Below are 25,933 nucleotides of genomic sequence, written 5' to 3' on the forward strand. Positions count from 1 at the left end.
CCTTATAAAGGGTTAAATAATAGTCTCGGTAATAACCTCGACGGTAGTTTTAATAGTAAGCTCGATAGTAGACTTAATAGTAGATTTAATAGTAGATTTACATCGACATCCGCACTTCCATTGCACACCCAATATTGACCCGATCATCACCAAACACGCACCATTCGAAAGCCCTTATCAAGGCCGTTCCAACGAACCCGCATTCACCCCGCTGCCCTTAAAACCTACGCCGCTACTGGAGTTTAAAGATTCACCTTGTTGCCCCCTTTGGGGTGCAAATTTTGACCCTGAACTCCGGGATTTGGCCCCCACCTCCGAAACCTTATTCCGACCTCACCTCCCCCACACTTGAAATATTCCCTGTTTAGGGCATTGCAGCATAAGGAAGGTCCACAACCTGTACCACAATACTTCAACACACCACAACACAACTAATACGCCGCCGAATCGGACGCCGTGTAGCCCGTTTGAAAGCCCTCGACGAGAGCTTTTATTCTAGCTATCAAACGCCTGATTTGGTCGAATTTTGAAAGAGCCAAAGGCCAAACAAGAGCAGTGTTCCCAGGATACACAAACATACACATACACTTAGTTCTCTCTACACTAGAGTTACCTGTTGTCCTACGCCGCCGAGAGAGGAAGCTAAAGGAGCAGTGTAGTTTAGTAAGGACGAATTTGCACCTCTAGGGATTAGAGTAGTAGTACTAGCTATATAGCTAGATACTCTTTATAGAGTATAGGCCTACCTTTCCCTAGAGACAAAGGTTGTCCCGAACCTGCTACGGCTACCCGCAGAACGCCTCTAAAGCCTGCTATAAAGACGCACGTTGCTATAGGCCAGAGTACTTCCTAGAAGCAGAGGTATATTTATATATCTCTTCTCTCCTCTTTAAAGTATACCTTCTCCTACTTTGTATAGTAGGGAGAAGAGTGCCCTAGTGTCGCAAGTAGGCTAGGACCCGAACGCGATTGGAAATAGAGACGAACAAGCAGCCCTCTCGGCGTAAGACTGCTAAGCCTCTTTTCAAACAAACAAACAACAAGACAATGTCTACCGAGACGGAAATGACAGACGCAAGCTCAGCCCCTTAGACTCCAAAAGCTACGGCTAGAAAGGACGAGGAAGTTACGTTTGAGTCTCTCAAAACCCTGCCGTTGCCGGAGGAACTACTAAAAAGAACCGGCATTCCTTTCATACCTAGGAAAAGGCAAAACCCCTTCGAATTTAGTATCTCCCCGACTCGTAGCCCTTCTCTCGGAAAGAAACAAACACTCTCTTACACGCCCGCGAACGAGAAGATCCTACAAGCCCGACAGCTACTAGTCGAAGCGGCAGGGGATCTAGTCGGGTTTCTAGGAGAACAAACCCGGGTTCTCGACCTTCTCGAAGTCTTTCGGCACTTTACCGAGCGTACAGACTTTAGGACAACGTCCTAAATCCTCGCAAAGCAAGTCTCGAACCTAGAAATAACAACAAAGAAACTAGCAGCATAGGCGAAGAAGCCTACTTTCGTAGACGTTGTTAAGGGAGATAGCGGATCCGCTACCTCTACCTCTACCTCCTCGACAACAAAGACAACATAATAATAACAACAACAACAACAACAACAACAGTGGACGACCGTCTCCCGGAGGGCTAGCAAGCCGAAAGAACAAGCAGAACCGATGCCTCTTATCCTTGTACTAAAGGATAAAGAGAAGGAACTCGACTAGATCGCAACCCGAGACAAAATTAACGACGCTCTTAAAGGCGAAGACCAAGAGCTAGCTGTCCTTCCGATAAAGAAATCATTTCGGGGCAACATTGTCCTAAACTTTGTAACAGAGAAAGCCCGCTAACGAACGATCGATAGCCTTACTAAGGTTACCGATATCGTAGGCGAGGCACGGGTAATAGAGGACTCTCTCTGGCATAAGGTCGTAGTCTACGGCGTCTCGACCGCGAACTTTAATACGCTAACGGGCCTATAGGACATTCAACGAGAAATTAAGACCTTTAATAGAGGTCTTAAACTCGCAGGCACCCCGATTTGGCTAACAAACGAAGAGAGAAGAAGGACTCTTACTAGGGCGACAGTTCTAGTAGGTTTTGCTACCGAGGAGGAGGCAAAAAGGGCTATTTAAAACCGTCTATACGTAGGCGCGGACAGCCTAAGAGTCGAGAAGGCGAAGGATCGTATACAACAGAAAGGGAGGCCCCTAGAACGTTCTACATATTAGAACACTCTCTACGGATTTTCTACGTTAATCTTAACCGATCTATCGAGGCTATAGAGTCTACCTTAGACGTCGCGGTTAAGTAGAAAGCCGACCTTCTACTAGTCTAGGAACCGTGGACTATAGAAGACCCGATAACAGGCTATAAAGAGACGAGATCTATCGTACACCGGGAATACAACCAGCTATTCCTAACGACTACGGATTCGACGATCCGGCTAAGAACAATGCTATATATTAGCATAAGACTTAACGTCAATATCTCTCCTATTTTATTAGACGATAGCGACATACTTTCCTTTGTTATTTTAGACAAGAAGGGCAACAAGATCTAGATAGTTAATCTCTATAACGAGAAAGACCTTCGGGATACCGAGAACCCGCAAAACCGACGAACAACAGAGAGAATCCTCTACTCTCTACGCAATACGTTCCTTCCAAACACTCTACTAGTAGGAGACTTTAACCTTAGACACCCGTCCTGGGATCCGAGGGGAAAGGATACTACTAGCGCCCGCGAATTTATAGAGTGGATAGAAGACTAGGGCTTTACTCTACGTAATACGATAGGTGTCGGGACCTTCTATAGGCCGCACCTAGACGCAGAGTCGGTCCTAGACCTTACGTTCACAAGAGGATCCTTATCTACGAAAGAAATCGACTGGAGAACGATTCCGACAGGCTTAGACTATAAGGCTATATCTATAGACCTTATTAGCGCGTAAGATCGAGCCTAACAGAAGAAAGTAGTTCTAGATATAGCTTCCGCGGATTGGGAACTGTTTACAGATCTCCTAATAAGCAAGGCGACGTCTATTAACTATACGAACTCCCTCGACGATATCGTAGACTCCTTTACCTCGTGTATTACCAAATCGATGCGGGGAGCAATCCCAGAGAAAGTAGTACACGCCGGCGCAAAACCTTGGTGGAATAGAGAGCTACGCACGCTACGCCGTACAATGTCTAGAACATATAGACAGACCTTTACCGACGGACGTACGCCGACGCTTGACGAGAAAGAGGCGTATACGAAAGCGAGAAACGAGTACTTCCAAGCTATTAAAACAGCTAAGAAGAACCACTAGAACGCTTTCCTCGAAAAAGAAGACTCGAAATCTATCTTTAAAGCTATGTCCTATACTAGGAATAGCAGCCGAAGATAGATACCTACGATAAACAACGAAGATTCTTTCGAGGGGAAATGTAAGGCCTTCTCCGAAGCCTTATTTCCGCGCCCTCCTGCCGAGGAACCTCTGCCTAGCCGTTGGGAAGCGTATACAGCCGGGGATTAGGGCTGGACTACGCTAACCGAAGAGGAACTCGCTACCGCCTGTAGTACGAAGATAGTAAAAGGAAAAACGCCGGGCCTAGACGGTATTACGCAAGCTATTATTAGTAAAGCGTACGGCGCTATTCCTATTACCTTTCTACGTATATATAGTAGGCTACTCGACGAAGGACACTACCCCCGATGCTGGAAAGTTGCGACAGGCGTAGTTCTAGCAAAGCCGGGAAAGCTAGACTATTCGGTCCCTAAGGCCTACCAAGTTATCTCTCTCCTAAACTGTCTCGGCAAGATTAGCGAGAGAATACTCGCAAAACGCCTAGGGATTATTGCAGAGACGAAGCCCCTTCTATACGACTCGCAGTTAGGAGGGCGAAAGAAGAAATCGGCTATCGATACGGTGCTTCTCTTAACGAACGAAATCGAGGAGAATCGAAGAAAGAAAAAGAAGACTTCGGTTATCTTCCTCGACGTAAGAGGAGCATACGACTACGTTACAAAGAACCGACTGTTAAGAATAATAATCTAGTTAAGGCTTCCGCATAGCCTTATACGTTAGGTTTAGTCGTTTATAAGCAATAGACGCCTACAAATAGCATTCGACGGACAGATATAGGAATTCCAGGACGTAGAGATCGGCGTTCCGTAAGGCAGCCCGATGTCTCCTATCCTCTTTCTTATCTATACGCGCGACATATTCTTCTCGCTATAAGGAGTTACTCCTAGTTCCTACGTCGACGACATTAGACTATCTACTTCGTCTACGTCCCTTAAGAAGAACTCTAAGGTACTAGAACGTAAGGCAAGAAGGCTAATAGACCTAGGAAAGAAGAACTCGATTGCTTTCGACCTAGCAAAGACAGACCTAGTACACTTCTCGAAAGGGAAAGGGTCCGATTGCCTAGTAATTCTTCTAAACGGCGATATTGTTCGCCCGGCAAAGAAAGCGATAAGGTAGCTTAGGATTTAGCTAGACGCCGGTCTTACCTTTAAGGAGCACATTGCAATAAGATCGGCTTAAGCACAAGCGGCATTCTATCGATTAGAAAGACTAGCAAATACCGAACGCGGTCTGTCTTCTATATCGTTAAGAAAGATCTACCTAGCCTGCGTTACTATAATAGCAGACTACGGGGCCCCGGTTTGGTAGCGGTCGAAAAAGAGCATAAAACCTCTAGTATCTCTACAAAGTAAAGCTTGTAGGAAGATCCTAGGCGTTTTCCGTACTGCCCTAAACGTCCTGTCCGAAGTAGAGTCAAATCTCTTCCCCCCGGATCTACGCCTAGAGAGACAGTTAATTTTATACTCTCTACGCGCAGCAAAGCTACCCGAGAACTACCCTATAAGACTCGCTATCTAAAGCGCGCCTTCGGATACGCGAGAAGTCCAACACGAGGACTCGAGAGAGATACTTCCGCAAAAACGACAGAGAACATAGATACAACTACTCTGTTATCGACTCCGACAATACAAGCATTTCGTAGAACACGAGAGGGCTAACTACGCAAAAGACGATCTCTTTAGCGTCTGGAAAACCCGATACGAAATAGCAAGACAACGGGAGATTAATAAGGTACCTAGGAATACAAATAGCTACCTTAGTCGATTTCTATAGAGCTCGCTAGGAAAACATAGAATAGGAGGAAGACGTGCTTTAACTAGTGCCTTCTATACTATCCTATTAGGACACGGATACCTAAAGTCCTATCTCTATCGCTTTGGACACGCAACGACGCCAGACTGCCCTTGCGGACGACGAGAAACAGCAGAACACCTCGTATGTAGCTGCCCTATCTACGATGTATTTAGGCTACTACCGCTACGACAAGCACAATCTCTGCTAGAAATAGTAGAAGATAAGGAACTCCGGAAACACCTTACTACCTTTCTCTCGGATACAAAGATTGCTTCTAGGTCCTGGCACCTAGCAAGAGGCGAAGACGAGACCGTCTAGCCTACACTCCTTTTACTTTTCCTTATTTGTTTTTCTTTAAAGTCCTTCGATACTAGCTTGCTACTATCCTAGGCACGGGTCTTTCCCTAAGGTCAAGAGATACGAGAGAACAACGATTGTACATAGATAGACTGCTGTCGCGAGACAGCCGTCCTACATAGTCATAGACTTATACAGGACGTAAATGGAACAAACAAACAAACAAACAAACAAACAATAGTAGATTTAATAGTAGGCTCGATAATAGAGAGTATAATCTAGGTTTAGACGACCGGGATAAATTCGATAGCGGAAGGTATAAGAACGGTAATACTATAATAGAAGACGGATTTAAGTCTCCTCTACGGCGACTACCTATATAAAGATTTAATAACTAAGGTAGACCGGTACTACTAATGTTTACTAATAGTCGAACGTAAGGTTAATAACCTACTACTACGTTTAATCGATAGCTTAGTAGTCTAATACCTACTATACGGTATACCTATAATCCTCGCTATCGTTAGCGTTAAGTTTCTATAGGTAAGACTTTATATATAGTCTAGATATATTATATACTTCTTACTTAGATAGCCGGTTTGTCACAGGCTGTGCCTTGGGGTTCAGCTTGGCTTTGCCAAGCCTTAAAAGTGGGGCGCAATCTGAGAACCCGTTCTCAGATTCTGGTCTTTTGGCTTCCTTTTGGCCCAGTGGTAAAGCGCCCCACCCTGGAACCCAAAGGTCGCCAGTTCGAGCCGGAGCTTTCCCCGGCCGGACCCTGACATAAATGTCACAGGCTGTGCCTAGGGCATGGGCTTAGGCTGCGCCAAGCCTTTAAAAGTGGGGCGCAATTTCAGAACACCGTTCTGAAATTCTTGTCTTTTGGCACTTTTAGCCCAGTGGTAAAGCGCCCTACCCTGAACCCCAAGGTCGCTAGTTCGAGCCGGAGCTACCACCGGCCGGACCCTGACATAATTTCAGAACAAAAAGGGTCGTAGTGCGTTGTTAGATGCGCCTCGGCTCACACGCGTGCATTGCATGCGTAGGGGCTGCTTTTAAAGGCACCCCCTACCTTCCAATCCGTGCGACCGGAGAGGTTACACGGTACCCGCTCGTCTGCCTGTGTATAGGAGAGAGCGGGGCGGGGGAGGGGAGGTAATGTCACAGGCTGTGCCTGGGGCATGGGCTTAGGCTGCGCCAAGCCTTTAAAAGTGGGGCGCAATTTCAGAACACCGTTCTGAAATTCTTGTCTTTTGGCACTTTTGGCCCAGTGGTAAAGCGCCCCACCCTGAACCCCAAGGTCGCCAGTTCGAGCCGGAGCTAACCCCGGCCGGACCCTGACACGGTTAGGCTAATAGTTAAACCGCGGAAGGTAAGTAAGGTATCGGTAATACCGTTATATTAATCTTAGGTACGATAGCTTATACTCGAAGGTTATATACGCTATATTAAGTCTACGCTATATTAAGTCTACGCTATATTAAGTCTACGCTATATTAAGTCTACGCTATATTAAGTCTACGCTATATTAAGTCTACGTATAAAGTTATTAAGTCTACGTATAAGTCGTTATTAAGTCTACGTATAAATCGTTATCTCCGGTATATAATAGTAGGCCGAAGATATATAACTACGAGTACTCGCTAAACTCGATCCTATATATTAGTATCGAATAGCGATATTATATATAGAATAGAGTAGTAGTAGAACGGACTATATAGATTTAGATAGTAAGAGCTAGATAAACGAGAGCTAGCTAGCTATAGATAGCGGAATAGATAGTTAGAACTAGCTACTCTACCTATAAATATAGTCTACCGGACTAGAGTATAGGCTTCTTAGAAGGACGGGAGGTATATAGAGCGAGATAGCTAGAGTATAGTCGAGGGGTATCCTACTTCCGTTAACCTAAGGTAATCGATCGTACCGGTAGGTAGTATAGTTAGAGTAAGGTAATTAGTAAGTGTCCTATTACCGTAACGATATAGTTAGAGCGAGAGAGCGAGATAGTTACTAAGTATCCTACTTCCGAGACGGACCTAAAGTAATCGATCGTACGGGTAAGCGGTATAGTTAGAGTCGTACCGGTATATAGTATATTTAGAGCGAGATAGTTAGTAAGTAACGTACTAGTAAGTCTCGGAGCGAGATAGTTAGTAAGAATCTACTTCCGAGATAGACCTCTTAAGTAACGATCGTCCGGTATATTAATCGTCTAGTATGTTACGTATAAGAATCTACTATTTAGAATCTTAGATATATTAATCGTCCGGTATATTAGGTATAAGAATCTACTATATAGAATCTAAGATATACCTATAAGATAGTCCGTAAGTATCTAGATATACCTATAAGATAGTTAGTAAGTATCTAGATATACCTAGATAGATAGTAAGTATCCTACTTCCGGCGAGAGAGTAAGATAGATAGTAAGTATCTAGATATACCTATAAGATAGTTAGTAAGTATCTAGATATTCCTATAGTTAGTAAGTATCTAGATATACCTATAATATAGTTAGTAAGTATCCTACTTCCGAGGTAGACTCCTACTAGGTTAATATTATTCTATATATTATATGTCCTATACGTCGCTATATACCGGATACGGTAATTTTATAAGGGTCGGAGATAGCTCGGCCGCCGCGCTTTCTATTTAGTAAATTACTTCCTTCCTATCTTACTAGCTACTTCCTACCCGCTACCTTTCTCTTTATCTTCCTTATCTTATCTTATCTTTGTTATATATAATTAAGACGACTAGACCTAACTAAGCGTAAATACTAGCTATAGACTATAAGTACCTCTATAGCTTCGGTACTAGCGTAGAGCGTACTATTCGAATCGGAGTTCTACTACTACTACTACTAGATCCTAAAGGAAACGACGGACCTATACTAGTATACGAGGACGATAATAGTAGTAGTATACCTAAGGGTACGGGTAGATAATAGCCTAGGGAGTTTAGCGCTACGTAAGAGGAAGAAGAGACGACTATAGCTATCGATCCGGTAGAGCTAACTCGACGCCTACTTTAATAGCTCTAAAGTAACGATAAGGAGTCTAGTATCTAGGATATATAGGACGTAGTCGGCGTTATCGAGTACGTATAGCATAATCCGGACTTCCTTAAGAGTAGTAATATCGACGATAAGGATAAAGGTAAAGGTAGACGTAAAGGTAATACTAATAGTCCGTTTACCGGTAATAATAAAGACACCGATCCTATTATAGAGCCTAGTAATAATATCGAGGGAGATACTAAAGACGAGACGATAACCGACCTACCTTTACCTCTACCTCCGCCTCTACCGCCGCCGCCGCTACTACCGGCTATACTTCCTCCCCTACTACCTTCGACCGATATCCTTAGGCTAGATACTTTACGCGCGCTCGATAGTAGTGTTTCTACTAGTACTAGTAAAGTACGTCTACTCGAGCTAATAATAGGTATCTAGTCGATATAGTCGTAGATCTTACGTAAGGACTATACTACGCTATATTAAGTAATATACGCTAGTAGTATAGATATATCCGGACTTCTAATAACTATTAATACCCTAAAGAGTATATAACTCCTCTCTCGTCCTATATAAGATCTATTTACTAACTTCCTACGTAGGGTATTTAAAAGCCGTCTTACCGTTACTAGAGCTTCGTATAAAGGATATTCCGACGAAGACTAAGAGCTAAGCTATACGCGTAGTAGGCTAGAAGGACACCGAAGATAAAGGTACCGAGCCGCTATACTTCTTTAATCTATACTAGCTCTTCGCCCGCATTCTTACGTTAGATATTAGGAAGAAGATATATATTAGACTTAGTTACTTCGTAGACAATTAGATAGAGTTATAGTAGGCGAGGTATTAGACTATATCGATTCGGTCGACCTTAGGCGAGTTCGCGAGATATATACTATCCGTATTAGTATCCGGACTAGTATCCGTAACTTAGTCGACCTTATCCTCTAGGCTACTTCTACCTCTACTACGTCCCTATAACGCATCCTCTATCTATAAGGCGAACTAGAAGGACTTTATCGGTATAGTAGGTAGTCCTATCTTCCTATCCGACTTTATATAGTATAACTATAACAAATTAGACTACGTATATTATATACCTAATAGTTAGGGCTATATTAGGCGTATTCTCGCTATTAGTAGGGACTAGCGTAAGGAGCGTAACTACGATACGCCTTAAGGATTAATTACTATTAAGATCTAGCCGATATAGGTAGTTACTAACTTCCCTACGGATATAGTTAATACTATATAGCCCCGCCCGGCGACTACTATACTAGAGCTCTTCTTAGTAGAGGGTAAGGACGTCTTTATTCCTAAAGGTAGGGTATAAGCCTAGACTCTAATTACGCCGGTCGTTTACTACGCTTTCTAGAGCCGAACGCTATCGAGCGATCTACCTCTAGTCCTAGTAGGAGGATATACTATTATTCGCCGTATCTACGATATAGATAAGAAGACGATCCGTCTAGTATAGTAAGCTTATCCTATCCGCGGCGAGCTTAAGATTCTAGAGTTCGGCCGCCGCGTACTACTTACGAAGTTCGTATCCGGCTATAAGGTAATATCGCTACTATTAACCTACTTTATCGACGCCTTTAGTCTATTTCGTAATATAACTCGGTTATTAATAGGTTTCTACTTCTAGCTTAGTATACTACCTTTTTAGGAACGTAATCGATAGCCGAATGTCCTACCGTTTACGCTTAGCCCGTATAGTAGTAACGCCGACGGGATCGTTAGCGCTATCGGCCTATTACTACGAAGCCTAGACGCTAGTAAGATAATAACTATTAAGACGATAGTAGATAGCGAGGTATACGACGAGTAAGTTATAGTATATCCGTATATTATATACTTTACTAGCGATATACTATAGTAGTAGGAAAACTCCGGTATACTCTCGTAGAACGTAGGTATAGGATACCGCTACTATATAATCTATAAGGATACCCGCGGCTTTCTCGAGTACGACTTAGTCGAGAATAGGCGTTTCTATTATAAGAACGAGCGTACCCGTTAATACCTAAACTCGCTTAACGATAGGGACTAGAAAGCGATATAAAGCTCGACCGGTATAAGGATTAAAGCGCCTCTAATCTAGAAGGTATACTTAGCTTTATATATTATTAATACTCGATTCCCGGACTAGGCCTACTTAGATTATAAAGGCCTTTATAGACTACTTTACGACCTCTTTATAAAGGCGATTCTTAAGCCTAAAGTAGTAGAGATATATATTAAGGCGTTACGTAACTTTCCCTTCCTACTAGGCTAGAATAAGATCCGCTCGCCTTACTACCTTCTAGTATACTAGCTTACTAAGTACGCGCGTTAGTTAATCGTCGCTCCGGTCTTAATACGTATTTAGCTAAAGGATAAGTATCTAAATCCTTATTTCCGCGAGAATGTTAAGAAGGTAATGCCCGAGTTAGTAGAGGAGCTAGCTATAGAGCTAGGTACTACTTCCGTAGACGCCGTCCTATCGTATACCTTAGTCGTCCGCGTTTTCTTAGTACTAGCGCGTTCGAACATAAATATATTATTATATTAAGTAATAGTCTAGGAGCGGACATCCTTTATAGCTAAGGCGAATAAGCTACGAGACCTCTTCTAAGGACTATACGAAGCGTACGCCCTCGTATTAATCGATAATAAGAAGAGCCGTACCGTAACCCTAGTATAAGCTCGCTCTCGCGTAGGATCTCGTATAGTAACTCTAGTAGGATCTCGTATACTATTACTAGCTCCGCTAGCTCCGGGATAGCCTAGATAGCCGGTATAGCGGATAACTACCCGCTCGATTTAATACTATAAGGATACTTACCGGCCGAACGTCTATACCGGCCTATACTATACTAATGTCTTCGCTAAGATTAGTAGTCTAGCCTACGCTAGTACGATCCCCGGAGAGACTAAATATAAGGACTCTAAGTAAGCGATCCTCGGTACTAACCTCTAAAACCCCGAGCGTAACCTATTATAGAGAGCTATAATTATTATATCGCTTCGCCTTATCCTCTAGAATAGGTATCTAGAGTTCCCTAAAGTTATAACTACTCTAAAGAAGATCCGCGATAATTATCTACTACTATTCGAGGGTATACTTCCGAAATCCGATAAGCTTATAGCTACCGCGGCCGCGGGTATAGTCGCTACTATTTAAGCCGGCGCTATAGTATTATCGATAGCTAATAACTACCGATATATTAATCCTAAGGTAGCCGAGCGTATATCGTAGGACTTCTACTATCTCTTCCTTAAGCTCCCGGTATTAATAATAAAGGTAGACGATATAATAAAGTATTAGATCGTTAAGGCGTACGTAGACTACGATAAGCCCGGTCTAATAATTATCGATAACCTCGTAATTAAGTAGTAGAAGTAGCTAATCTTCGAGGATCCTAATACGTAGCGGTATATAGTAATCCGCCGTAGTATCTTTATTCGATATAGACCGGATCTAACTAAGCTTAGATATATTAAGGGCCTCTTTACCTACGCCTTCGGTAGAGTATCTAAGCCCTTCTAATTTACCCTAATTACGCTAGTTCGACTAAGGTTAATTCCTAGCTCGTTCCTAGCTTAGCCTACGCTAGACGTCGTCCTTAAACTAGACCTCTACTAGCTCGCTCGAGAAGACGAGGTTATTATACTACCGATACTTAGGAGTAAGTAGCTCTAGATAGTACCGTTTATATATAAGGGCGGTCTACGTATTAAGAGGATCCTAGCGAAGACGGATCTAATAGCCGATACCGAGTTATTCTTCGTAAACTAGGACGTATAGTTCTTATAAGGTATAAAGAGTATCCCGTTACGATTAATACCGAGAATACTATTAACTATATCTAGCTCGACGGTAGACGGAGTTCGAGACTAGAGTAGAGTAGTTATACGTCTTTTCGTCTATCGCTCCCGGTAGTATAAAGAAGCTAACGATAGTCTTATAGTCTCGAGCGAGCGAGCGTATAATCGTAAAAGTAGTATACGTCTTACCGGTAGTACGTAAAGTAGAGTCTATATAATACTAACTATATTACTTCTAGTTCTTTTAGTTCTTCTCTAGTATAATAGCTAATAGTATACGTTATCTACCCTTTATCCTTCGTCGTCGAACCTATACTAATCTACTACTTCTCCTTAGATACGCCGAATAGGATAGCTTCCCTCGTATTTTATATTTAGCGCTCTTTAGTTTTGTCCGTACGTTAGCCTACTAGATCTACCCTCGCGTTTACTAGCTAATAACTATAACCGTAGTTCTTATCGTTTCCCGTATATAGCTCTCCGGTAAGTCCTATAGTCTTATATATATATAGACTAGAGAGGCTTTCGCTAACGCCGTCGTCGTAGATCGGTCCGATATATAAGGATATAGATACCCGCCGCGCGCTATAGGTTAAAAGTATATACGACTAATACGAACTCCTATATAACCTTTACTAACTACTAAGATATATAGTTTTTCTTTTCTTTTATAAGCTAATACGAACTCGAACGATATAACCGAGCGATTACGAATAATACGACTAAGCGATTCTAGTTCTAGACGATATAACGACTAGATAATACGACCGACCGATTCTATTTAAGATATAAGATATATAACGGGCGGGATACGTTAGTTACGATAAACGTAGATTAGTTATATATCGGTAAGGAGGTAGTAATAACGGGAAAGGTAGAAGCTATAAGGTACTCGGTAACCTCGGACTTAGTCGTTTCTAGGTAAACTACCTCGTCTAGCTTCTACCTCTCGTCTACTACTAATCCGGTATTAATAGGAGAACGTATTAGTGTTTCTTCTTTATTTCTTAGATAGCTTTAGTATATAATATAATTAATTATACGTAACTAAGCCTAAACCCGAGCGTAAACCCGAGCCTACTAGTACCTAAGATTAGGCTACCCTTAATACCTACTAACTAGAAGTAACTAGTTACGTTATTAACTCGTTATAGTATATATATAATTATTAAAGATAACTACTATTACTTCGATACGACTATAGTTATACGCGTTACTCGCATACTATAGTATATACTAAACGCAATAACTACTTAGCATTAATAACCGCTTACTACGGCACCTAGATAACCTCCTTCCTTACGTCTTACGTATAACTAGTTACTACGATACCTAGGTAACCTCCTTCCTTATATCTTAAATATAACTAGTTACTAAACATAACCTAGTAAGCACCAGGTTATAATACACAACCGGTTCCTACATTTAGCGGAGTTTTATTAGAAAAATTTCTGCTAACAAGCCCGGGGGACACCGCTAAGGTCCCTGATTTGCGCATTCGACCACGTGACATGTCGGCGTGAGGCGCCAGACATCTGACTCCTGATCTCGTCGATCGCACGATTCGGGCATTCTGCGCCGGCGTTGCGCGACCAGATGATCTCGACGTGATTGAAGAAGTCGCCTTCAGTCAGCCATGGCTGGCTCATGTAAGCATGATGATTACCCTCCTGCTGCGGCCGGGCGACGAGGCTGACAGATGGACAGGTGTTTGATTCGAATCCCAATTTGAGGGCGGAGGACCACGACGGCCCTGCGGACGCAAATCAATATCTCACCCTCCTTCATACTCTGTGGTGGGGTGCTGACCGCCATAGTATCCACTGTCACGTCCGCCGCGCTCCTGTGCTAGGGTTTATAGCAGTCACCTTGCGATCGCAGCTCAATCGACTGTCGCATGGATTGCAGGTACTGAACGGCGTCGCGAATGATGACCTGCAACGAGCCTGCCTTTCACTTGAGGCGGCGATGGCAGAGCTCGATGGTATGTCATTGTGACGGATACGATGTCTGGAATTCACTGACCCGCCACCTTCTTCCCGTCCATAGGCAAGTTTGACCCATGGATCGTGGACCGGAACAATGTCGCTCGCTGGCGGCATCCAGACATTGTACTTGGTGCTGAGCCGAGCTGCGACGTTGATGACTTCGGGTCCAATGGAAGTATTGCCTCTAGCGGCGAAGAGTCGTTGGATGCGGGTCCTGAGGACGACGATCACGAGTGCCCCGAGGAGCCTGCACTGGGCCTGGAGGAAGAACACAGCATCGACGATCGTACGTCTAGCGGCAGTCTCATAAGCGGTGGCGACAGTGACGAGAGCAGCAGTGACTAGAGCAGCAGCGACAGTTGTGATCCTCTTCTAGGCAACGCAATCTCCGACGACGAGAATGGGGCCCCCCAGTGAACGCATCCTGGTTCAGGTCTGGCAGAGTCCATGGAAGCAGAGGCGAACGAGCAGCATAAGACCGCCGTGAACCCAAGACGTCTATTTCGGAGCGCCCGGCGACGTGCACAACGTGAGAGGCGCTTGCAGCAGGCAGCGCTGGAGACCGAGCAAGAGGAGTCCGAGGATCAGCAAGAAATCAGGATGGCCCAGATGGCACGGGACCGAGCACGCCAGCAGTGGCAACGGCTACGTAAGAGCGTGGGAAGAGCAGCGCCAGCGGCAACGAAAGCAGCAGCAGCCGCGGAAGAAGCGCAAAGCACGAGACATCTCAGAAGACAACCCTCATCCACCCAAACCGCAGCCGACCGATCAAGAGTGCAAGGTATTCTTGGACGATCTTACCAACGGGATTCATGGCCCAATGGCCGGGAAGACGCCTTGGGACGCAGATGAAACACTGCACCTGCTGCGGATGTGTGAAGGTGCAAAGAAACTGACGGTGCATCAGATGAAGGATGAACACGAAATCAAATACCCGGCCAAGCAGCGCACCTACAAGGCGATCTCAAATCGTATCTTCATCTTGAGGCGCTTTGGCGTCTCGGCGGAGGCTCTCTCACTTCGGCTCGAAACTGCTTGCGGAGGGCCGGCAGATATGGAGGTGGCAGAAGCCGTGGATCAGCGGGAAGGCAACAGAGAAGGAGAGGACGGTGACCGTGGTTTCCGACTTTTCTACGCAATGTCATGTCACGCATGTCAGATGTCCGGGGCAAAGTGCGGCCGCCAGCCGTGCTCGGCTTGCGCTTCGGCAGGAATCGAGTGCAAACGCGAACTGCTCTCTCGCCGCGCTCGGTCGAGCAACGACTACGAGCAGCACGTCGTTCTGAAGTGTGGTGACTGTGGAGCCGTAAAGAAGGACGACCGGCCAAGCTACCATATTGTGGATGGGATATACCTGATGCCTTAGATGAGATGTCCGTCTCGGAGTTGTGGCTCAGTTAAGCAGATAAAGCTTGCTAATGGACGACCATACAAGTAGGGCACCAAATTGCGTAAGTGAATGGATGCTAAATTACGCGAGGTGACTAGAACACACAGTGACACGATTGCATTTGTTTGGTGCTGAACGATAACAATGCACATTTACCCTGGTCTCTGAAGACCTTCCCTCACCCTGCACCAGAATTGTTGCGGCTGATCCACAGGCATCTTCAACCGAGCCTGTGACCATGCCGACTCCATGCAACGACTCTGTTGGCATTGACGACGCAGAAGGCATGATTTAGGAGTGGATCACCCTGAGGGTGGCACGTCTGCGAGAATCCGGCCGTTTGCATCGGCTGGATAACGCCGACGACAAGGTCGGTTATGCAGACGATCTGAATGAGAAGATTAGGGCTCAATTCTCTCGAGGCTCCCTGCCAACTTTGACGGCAGATGAGATGCATCGACGTTTCCGCCAGACCTTGCTCCAGCACCGCGACACAGGGAAAGAAACAAAAAGGCGTTCGAAAGGAGTCGGTACGATGGAGCCATCCGCTTGGCCGAGACGGGATTCCGGCCCACGTCAGCGAGCGATCGCCGAATTGTTCAGCGAAAGCTCGGTTTCCTCAAAGCGAATGGCCTGCTGCCACGTTTGAGCAACGATTTCGAGTTAGGAGGGATGGCAGGCATTCTCAACAGCGAGCTCGAGTGTTGCGAAGCAGGTCGAGCTCGCCGTGAAGGTACATTAGTCACCGCAGCCAGCTTGAAGACGCTCTTCCAATCCGCACTGGCGGGACAGCCGGCCGCTGCGATGACCGATGTCACCCTACCTCATCTAACGTTTAGTACCCCGTCAGATATGAATGCAGCCTTTAACGAGTCTGACATCGATCTATCACCATACGTGGAGGCCCATGAGCTGTTTCGCGGGCCGTTTCCTCGCTGCCGCGAGTCACTCGTCTTGACGCGATGTTTCATGTGCCATTAGAAAATCGAGGACAGAGATCCTGTGTTCGTGCTGGACGGAACCTACTTAGTACGTCAAAGAGATTGCGGTAGTTGCACATTCCTACCAGCTACCTCACGGACGATGCGAAGCTTCTTGCCCGTCGAAGACATCAAGAGCATCAGCAAGAATGGGCTGGCCCAGCTCGCACTTGCCGTGAGCGAGAATCGAGCAGGAATTCCGGTGCGAGCTTCTCAATTCACTGTTGAGCCGGAAGATGCCACAAAGCGATCGGCCCCTCGCGGCTCTGCAAGATCGATGTCCGAGCTGGAGCCTACATTTACCGGTCCTCGCAAGGTCAATAGACCCCTCTCGGGATACTGCACCGCGCTGGAATTGTTCCGCAGCCAATGGCGCGCACAAAAGACCTCTCCCGTCACGTCGTCGATCGCGCTGCCCCGGCAAACCACCGTCGAGCTGAATCGTCACTTCGAGACAATCTACATCCAGCCGACCAAAGATCGCAGTCTGCGCGGCCACATCAATTTCCTCGTTTCCAGAAAATGCCCTTGGAGTGAAGAGCTGCGCGGCGGCCTGGACATTTATGCCCTGTTCGGCGCGCGTAGGATTACGAGAAGCTTTCTCCTGGCGTTTCGGAGGTTGACAAGACTGAGGACTGATTAGAACGAGCCTCTGCGACTCGCGCGAGCCATGGAGCTGATCCACGACTTTCACATCCCACATCTTGACGACGACTTTGACACCATTTTCGACCACGACAACACTCCTCTCGCGCACCAGCGACATTCTCCGACATGCGCTCACAGTGCTGACGGCCGCAGCGCTGGCGACCACTGTGACATCAATACCACGCGGCCATCAATCAGACTCGGCCTGGAGATGGCGCTCGTCAGCAAACGCCTCGCGAAAGATGGCGGCGGTGGCGTTGAGTCCTCGAGCACCGAGATGAAGCCCTGGAATCGAGATGACGGGCTGGCTGTTGCAAGCGATGTGTTCCGCACATTATGCCGCACAGACGACCAATTGATGACGCCCGATATGATGCCGGATCCTGCCGGCAGTCTGCTGGAGCGGTCCATTGCTGTAAAGCACAACAGCCATGGAACCACATTGTTTACCCTTCTGTCTTCCGTCCAAAGTCCCATCGCGAGTGCGGAGCGGCTCTGGTTTGTCGCAGAGGTTGACCTGACAGCACCACCGAAGGCCTTCACATACACCTCGGCGCCTCCAGAGGCACGACCAAGTATGTCTGGACTTATCAAACAGCTTTACTCCGACCTTCAGCAAGCACAGATCTTCCAGGGCGATTTGCCTATAGTTTCCGACGCCGATTCGAGCGAACATGCAGATTTCATCTCCTGCCTTGCGGACTCTATTGGCTGGCTGCAAGCCTATTTGACCAATAACCACCGACCTCTGGACTTCTTTCTTTCACGCCTGCAAGGTTCCCTATCACGACCGTCGCACGTTTCATCTTCAGAACAACCTCGCTCTCTTCAACGATAACGAATCCGCCCGTGCCTCCAAACGTCCCAAGCTCGAGCCACGACCGAACCCAGCCGCATCAGCAGAGCAGAAGATGCTCCATCAGGCGCTCTGCGCTTACCAACAGAAGTTCGACAGATTTTCAAAGCGAAAGACCTTCATCGATTCATACGCCAGCTAGGCTAAACACATCCGCTTGTGCATCAATACCGTCTCTGAGCGAACCACCGTCTCGCATGAGGTGAAGCTTTTGCGGGATGACATAGCGGCCGCCCGTCGCAGGATAGACAAGGCGGAGCCGGGCAGCGTCAGCTACGTCTCGGCGAGCGGGTATCTTCGCTCGTTGCAGGCGGACCTCGAGGCAATGCAGGTCGCAGGGAATTTACCACATGTGAGGACATGGGCGGACAAGGTTGTGGCGGACTGCGATGCGGAAATCGACACCATCGAGCGGGACCGAGAGAGTGCACTTGCAGAAATCAGGAACGCCTTCTCCGATGCCGAACGCTGGATAAGCGAAGTGTGAAGGAGGGAATGTGCTTCCGGCGAGGATAGGCTGTTCTTCATCACGGCTTGCAAGTAGGTTTAATCGAGTATTGCACTTTGAACTATTCTACAGCCCGCTTCGCCACTTTTGAATGCTCTCCGCGAACAGACAGTCCAGCGCGCTCCGTGATCCATGGACCCCCGTCGTGCCGCAACCGCGAAACCGAACGAACGATAATGGCAGTTCAGGCCCAGCGCGAGAGCGAATGGTTTTGCCGCACAGCTGCAAATCCTACTCTGACGTTTGCTCAACATCTCCACTGAAGTGCAGACACCGTATAAATGGCCGCCACCGCCTATAACAATAATGATCTATCCGCACGATAGGAAAGTCGAAATCGAATGGAGCCTCCCTTTATTAAAGGAGGCCCATCGCAGCGCTCACCTGTCGAATGTAGGCAGCAAACTCGCGTGCCGCCTTCAACTCCTCCGTCGAAACGCCTTTAAGTTCTCGAACCCAAGCAACAGCCTTCGACTTGCCTCTCCGGTCCTCTTTCTCTCACGAGCAGAACATTCCTTCCTACAACCCTTGCCGCAATGTCTTTGTACTCATCGTCGACGCATCCAATCCGGAGACGGGAACAAATTTGACGACCAAGCCAATTTCATGGGTGGTTGATGTCTCGGAGGAAGGCGGCGCGGAAGTCGCCTTCAACGATGCTGGATGAGGTTTCTTCTTGGACGGATCTAAATGGAGGCGCTGTGGAGTCGCGCAGCAACGAGCTGGTCAATCGAGGGAACTGCAAGTGCTCCCAGCGATGGTAGGGCTCGCCCGCGCTGTACCCGAGATGTCTGGTGGTCCGTAGAGGCGGAGGACGTGTCCGGGCATGTGGTACTGTGTCTTGAAATCATCGCAAATGGTGTTCCGTGAGGGCATCCTCGGGAGAGCGTGATGGTGTTCGGCTTCGCATCCGGTTTCTTTTGCGGCGAGAGAGATGATACGTCGTTCGTGGTAGAGGACTTATCATGCAGCATCCAAGCTCGTCCCGCAGTCCGTGGCAATTCGGGCTCGTGCCTCGTCTACCAGGTCGCCAACCAACGCACGCTTGTTCGAGTTGCTGCTTCAGTAGGCAGGGTCGAATGCCGAATAGTAAAGACGACAGTCCAGAGTTGGTCAGGAATTTGGTCTGGCAACTTCTTTATCGCTTCTTTCGGGTGCTGCTTCGATACCCAGATGTTATTATCCTCCTCTGCACTGCTGCTTGCGCCATGGCCATAGCGTCTGCCAACTTGACATAATGGCGGACTTTCAAGGAATGAAGCTTCGGGAACTACGGAGTGAAGGCTGCAGGCATGTTGGGCAGGTGACCGACTAGGGAGGGTCGGTTTCGTGGCTGTAACCGGGGTGTTCGATTAGTTCTACTTGCATTGCGCTCGTTCCCGGAATAGTCGCGAACCGGACAGGGCCTCGTTGGTCGGCAAGGTCTGCAGATGTGTATATGTAGCAAGGCGTTGTCGCTGGTGGGTATAGACATGCTGTTGTGGATTAACTGTATATACAAGCTGTGTTGTGGTTATGTCCGAGCAGTGCAGAACACGCCTTTACTGCCCGCTCCCAGAGGACTAGCCGGTCGCCTGTCACCGCGGGATCTTGCTTACAATCAAGTCTTCCACCGGTACCTAGAGTTGACCGTGTAGTGCACCGGCTCAACTCAAGGGCGTGATCTTGACTCCAGTAACGAGGACAAAGAGGCTGGACAAGGGGTATCGAAACATCCGTATAGGAACTGACACGTCATCCTGGGTTGCATTCCATCCTTGTCGTCGTCGTTTCTGCTCGACCTCGCTGGTCTGCCGATTGAGCCTATGTTTAGATCGAGTCGCCGTCGACTGGAAGGCCGCGGAGGACGAGAGGGTGGACCGGAGCTGGGCGCAGTAGTCGTTCAGGTCTGTTTCGGCGTCGTCGGGTAGTGACATCTAAGTCGCCCAGAGGAGGGAAGCAGCTTAGAAGGGGAGTCTAGCTTACAGTGGTGGTGGTGGTTCGCGGCAGAATGGAAGGCCTCCCGTCGCGAGAGGAGGTGCTGTTGTTAGTAGACTTCCTCTCGCGATCGGCAGCCCTCCGTCAGGCGACGTCTTCAGCAGGAAGGCAAATGTCCACCTCGTAGGCGATAGAGACATGTGTCGACCGAGAGCAGGCTCATGTGGGAATTTAGTAAATCGTAGATGCGTGCGGAATATCGAGCGAATATTAGTCGCCTTGTGCAGCTCTAGTATTACCAAAGCAATGCCATTCGTCTTTCTTGAAGTCGACTTTGCTGCGAGCACACCCAATCTTCCATCACGGAGACGGCATCCATGGCAATGCGGATGCGACGCTGCGCGTGGTTCTTTCAGCCATTCGACGTCGCAGTGACATGCATGCGGCATGGTATTGGCAGGAGCCCGCCGGCATCATTCCAAGGTTCAAGAGTTGAGCGGATGTAGCGAACCCGTCAGAGCTGGGGAACGTCTTCAAAATGCATGGAGATCGATGCCGGCTCAGTCTCAAGCACCAAATAAGTCCTCTGCTGTCTTCGAAATTTTGATCATGCCCATCGTGTGCCCATTCTCGAATCCTGCAGCTCGCATGGCCAACACACACTCGTCTCTCGCTTGAATGCCGCGGAAGCCTCCAAAGGTTGAGTTCATGTGCGACTGCAGGTCGACATCGATCTGAATTTCTGAAAGCCGCGCTATGAATCGCCGCTGCGACAAGTGATAGGCACGGGAGAAAAGGTTACGTAGTGATTAAATGCTAATGAATGCAAAACGTAAACATTCGCCGCACCAAGCTACAAGTAAGCCTGCTCTCGTAATCGTCCAGCGACATCCATCGAGACCGAATACTAACTCGGAGTGGCGACAAGGACTGCGGCTGCGACAACAATGACAACTCCGGGGTTCCCACACGGCACCTTCATTCCCAAGTCGATCCGAGAGCTTCCTGCATCCGCCTGGATGGGTAAGAATTACTTCGTCTGCATCCCAGAAGATGCGAGGCGGAGCACGACCATTATTCCCACTAACTGACGAATTGCAAGTACTCCTGCACACAGCGAATTCATCACCTCGACGGCGACGCCGCCGCCCTCGCTTCCCCACAAACTCAACGGGTCCAACATGCTCAACAATTGCGCTCGAATTTCTTCCCGCCGAGCAGCACTCCCGTCATCGTCCAGCCCGGCTCCGTGCAACACTAGCATGTTCTCGACGGTCAAGTCCATTTGCTGGAGGGACCGGTGTTGCCGAGCGAGGGCATCTTCCGACATGTCCTGCACCTGGTGCTGCTTTTTGAGGAGTCCTCGGTGTGTACTCATCACCGTGTTCAGCCGCTGCGCGAGCTCCATGGTGCCGATTGACGAGGGCTCTTGGACGGAGATCGAACTCCACGGACTCCTGATATAGTTGATGCCATCCGTCGTCGCCGTCGTCATCGTGATCGGGACAAAGCCCGCTACAGGAGTGGAGAAGACCGACTCTTCGTGTTTGACGGTACCACTGCGGCCGTAGAAGCGGTGGATAAATTGATGGCGGTGGGAGAAGCACCCGGGAAGGTAGAGGTTTCTCGAAACGATGGACCCCAGCACGTCCATGACGCAGAGGCAGATGACGAGACACTCCACGAGGGTTAGAGTAATGCCATGATTCTTTCCTCGCTCATCGGATAGTGGGATGTCTCGGTGAATCTTCGACTGCTGCTGCGGATGGATGGTGCCAGAATCCAGGGACTGGGCTCGCTGGGTCAATTCATGGTTTCGCTCGAATTTGGACCTCTTGCGTTGAAAGTCCTCGGACATGGTACGCTTGGCAGCCTGTCAGCTTAATGAAGAGAAAAGAAACCAATCGTGTCAACGGGAGTTGCTTTACGTACTCCGAGGTTGCTCGCCGCCGATATGTCAGCCAGGAAGTATCTGCTTGATTCTTCACCTAGCGCAGCGATGGCCTCTGCCTGATTTGCGCTTGCAACCCGCGAAGCTGCGATAATTATGTGGTCAGTCTTAGTCATCTCTGCGAGGAAGCAACATGGCTAACACAAACCTGAAACAACCCCGACTCTTTGCCTCGCACGAAATTTCTGCGTAGTGAATTCGCCTCTTGATGCAGGGCGGCGTCTTCATCGTTCAGACTAGTGTCTGGCTTCGCCACCGATCTTTTTCCTTGGTGGAAGTCTCGGTCAGCATTTTCAGCCAAATCGGCGTTTTGTTCCACCACCGGATCCTCCTTCTGATGAAGCCCAGCACCTTCATCGTCCAGACCGGTGGTTTCTTCCTCGGCCGCCGGGTCCACCTCCTGATGCAGCTTAGCATCTCCATCGTTCAGATGCAGCTCAGCGTCTTCATCGTTCGAACCGGTGACTTCTTCCTCGGCCGCCGAATCAATGTCAAGTTCACGCTCTTGTCGCGAATCGGCCATCGAACCTGCAGCGTCTTCTTCACCAGTGGAGGGTTGTTCAACCTCCTGGTATTGGCCAGCCACAAGTGGCGGCGGAATAGTGCGATGGATGGTTGCTGTCGTTGTTTGTGCTGTCGATCCCGTTGACGATTGGACCGGGCTCAAGAGATAGTCGGAGGGCAAGGGTGCGGCGTCGTTCGTGGATGGGGTGAGGTCCTCCTCATCATCGGCAGGTAAAACGGGTGACAACGCCAGTCGTCTGGATGGCTTCGTGAGGTTCGAGCGCTTTGCCTTCCGTTTCAGCAGTATCGGCTGTGCGATCGATGGAGACGCTGGAGTCGTGGATCCATAGAATATTCCCCTCCGCCCCTCAAGCGCTTCTCTTGGTAATGCGTACGGCGGCGGCCTGGGATTTCGCCGGAGAAATTCACTATTTGACGGTGAAGGCAAGAGAGCATCGGTAGAACGAGGGTACCGGCGCGGTGATGATGTTCTCCGTGGGCTGGGCGGTGATGGTGTTCGAGGCCGCGAAGCGTACCTGTCATATCCCGTGTGCCTGAGGGATGCCGGAGGCGTGGACCTGAGGGATGCAGCAGGTCTCTCGCTTCGCGCTTTCCTTGCCGACTCTTGCTGCTGTGGTGGCGGACGGATCAATGATTGTGATGTCGTGTGTGCGTCCTCGTGCAATGGTCGATGCGGCGATGCTTCCATGATGTGTAGGGAATTGTCGATGATGTTTTGGATGCGATGCAGGATGTCGTCGAGATGCCTCATCAATGGTGGAATTGATATTCTTCTTCACCGGGACCAGCCGTGGTGGGAGGATTGCTGTCGTTCGTTCGATGATACCAAGGCCGTGCGAGTTCTAGTTCTAGAGCGGAGCGGAGCGGAGAAACGTCCTGCCGACGCTTGACTTCTCGTCCGAGGGTCTTGGTACCCAGACTCGACGATTCTGATTGTTTGGATGGTGGAGAGACAACACGACGAGATCAACCTTGGGCTCCAGATCTCGGTGTAGTGGCACATCTCGGTGCAGTGTCAGCTCAGCTCAGCTCAGCTCAGCTCACCTTGGGTTCATTCCATCATGCCCTCTTGCCCAGTCTCTCAAAATCTCGCTTTTGTTTTCTTCGTCTTCTTCTTCTTCTCAAGCAAAATTCACTTCTTATGCACCGACGACGACGATGAGACAACAATGTCGGGATGGCCGGACGCGGACATTTCGGCTTTGCCTTGTTCATCATCAATGTAAGCGCGACGGAACCATAACACATTGTCAAATCGGAATGAAGACTTCTTCCAGCCTCTTGCCGCGACCTCACTACAATCATCGCCTCATCTCCGTGACCCAGCATGGCGACCGACCGAAGACCTCTCGCTGAACTCATGCGCGATACTCGAAACACCAACGCTCGCGGGAGACACGACCTTGGCCTCGAATCCCACCGATTGCAGGGGTGAGGGTGGAGGACTTGCTGTCAAAGCTGGCCGAGCCAAGCGGCACGCACAGTCGAAGAGCTAGATGATAATGATGGCACAGCGGACATCGGTTTGGAGCAGGAAGCTGTCGAGGAAGAACGGATACTCAGCTCGAGTCGCCAGCAGTCTTGGGAAGATGATGGAAACCGGGCATGGTCAGAATGGTGAGGACTGCGGATCGATCGAAGGTCACCATACCCCTCGGCCATGCTAGGTCGTCTCTCGCGTATGCCGGCGCTGCCACCCTCCAGTGGTTTTCCGGCACACTTGGCCTTGGAGGTCATGTCATTGGGGCAGGTATTTCCGAAGTCGCAGTTGGTGCCTCAGGCCGGCTGCCAAATTCTAGCCCTAGAATTTGACTAGCGCCGGGACTCTGCCGGCCAAAAGCCTGAGGCTTCCATTTTCTTGGTTCCAAAGTTCTACTTCATCAGCATCACTTCACTTCACTGATCCTCATCTTCTTTTCACCGACACCGACCCTCCCTCACGTCCCTCACCATTCCGCCCGATATGGAATCGTCAACGGAGCACGAGATCCGTCGTCTGAAGGAACGCGTGGATGTCCTCGAGAATCGGGTGGAGCAAATGATGGCTGCCATTGTCCACTTACAAGAACGACCCCACAACGTGAGCATGGTACTGTACCTCATACGACCACCTTCTTGGAGGTCTCAGCGAGCACTTCCGGATCATCGGTCTGCTAACACAACACTCTTTGCCGCAGATGAATTCGAGCATCGCAAGCTCTCCCTGTCCAGACTCTCGCCTTCCTAGCAACGGCAATCCACAACGTGCATCCTCCTCCGCCGCACCGCACCATGTCTCCAGCACACCCCAAGGCGACAGCACGCACGACCCAATACCCTCCTCGCGCACACTTCAAGGCGACAGCACCTACAACCCAACACCCTCCTCGCGCACACTTCATAGCGACAGCACCTACAACCCAACACCCTCCTCATCCACCATATCCCAAGGCGACGACACCACCGAGGCCGAGGAAAACACTTCGCCGGAGCGCGCTCTTCCTACATCGACGCCGCCTCACGCCCTTGCGCGGGTGATGCAAAGCCGAGACATGATAAATGCAGATGGGAAGAGTAGCAGTCCAGTTCGTGAGAATTGATGGAGGCTTTTACAATACGCTGCAATAGCTGGCCGGGAAGAATGCATCCGCTGCGCAGGGTGATTCGATGATACGGGTGCTGCACAAAGATGGCTTTTCTCGGAGTGAGCATGGGATGAGAATGGGTGGCAATCGTTGCTCAAGACTGGGTGGGACATGAATTGTCGGGACGATAACAACGTCGCCTGGGCGGTGGAAAGTTGAGAGAACCTAGTTAAGGTACCTAGGGATCAATGCGTACAGGTCTATCATACTTCCTCTTCCTACCAAACGGCGACCCTCCTCTCTCGTGAATCGTGATGCCGCCTACATCAACGGCGGCGA

At 48.6% G+C, this 25,933-nt stretch overlaps 4 protein-coding genes across 4 annotated transcripts; 3 read left to right on the forward strand and 1 right to left on the reverse strand.

Annotated features, from left to right (window-relative positions):
* Positions 1–9,943: 9,943 nt before the first annotated feature.
* On the forward strand, positions 9,944–10,105 carry MYCGRDRAFT_51748 (uncharacterized protein; the record flags this gene model as incomplete). Its single annotated transcript, XM_003847028.1, has 1 exon — positions 9,944–10,105. A coding segment is annotated over one exon (162 nt), but the record flags the coding sequence as incomplete, so codon positions are not given.
* A 4,130-nt stretch (positions 10,106–14,235) lies between these two features.
* MYCGRDRAFT_97857 (uncharacterized protein) lies at positions 14,236–18,616 on the forward strand (the record flags this gene model as incomplete). The annotated part of the gene is made up of 8 exons (XM_003847029.1): positions 14,236–14,251; positions 14,317–14,541; positions 14,750–15,561; positions 15,694–15,706; positions 16,118–16,378; positions 16,715–17,206; positions 17,294–17,848; positions 18,357–18,616. The coding sequence occupies 8 exons, from the start codon at positions 14,236–14,238 to the stop codon at positions 18,614–18,616; spliced, it is 2,634 nt and encodes an 877-aa protein (XP_003847077.1).
* A 2,968-nt stretch (positions 18,617–21,584) lies between these two features.
* MYCGRDRAFT_97858 (uncharacterized protein) lies at positions 21,585–23,718 on the reverse strand (the record flags this gene model as incomplete). Its single annotated transcript, XM_003847085.1, has 3 exons — positions 21,585–22,418; positions 22,654–23,266; positions 23,546–23,718. The coding sequence occupies 3 exons, from the start codon at positions 23,716–23,718 to the stop codon at positions 21,585–21,587; spliced, it is 1,620 nt and encodes a 539-aa protein (XP_003847133.1).
* Positions 23,719–24,981: 1,263 nt separating this feature from the next.
* MYCGRDRAFT_83189 (uncharacterized protein) lies at positions 24,982–25,620 on the forward strand (the record flags this gene model as incomplete). The annotated part of the gene is made up of 2 exons (XM_003847030.1): positions 24,982–25,119; positions 25,208–25,620. One exon carries the CDS (start codon positions 25,208–25,210, stop codon positions 25,607–25,609), a length of 402 nt encoding a protein of 133 aa, XP_003847078.1.
* Between the last annotated feature and the right edge of the window lie 313 nt (positions 25,621–25,933).

This window comes from Zymoseptoria tritici, chromosome 18 (assembly GCF_000219625.1).
Source record: "Zymoseptoria tritici IPO323 chromosome 18, whole genome shotgun sequence".
Classification (NCBI taxonomy): domain Eukaryota; kingdom Fungi; phylum Ascomycota; class Dothideomycetes; order Mycosphaerellales; family Mycosphaerellaceae; genus Zymoseptoria; species Zymoseptoria tritici.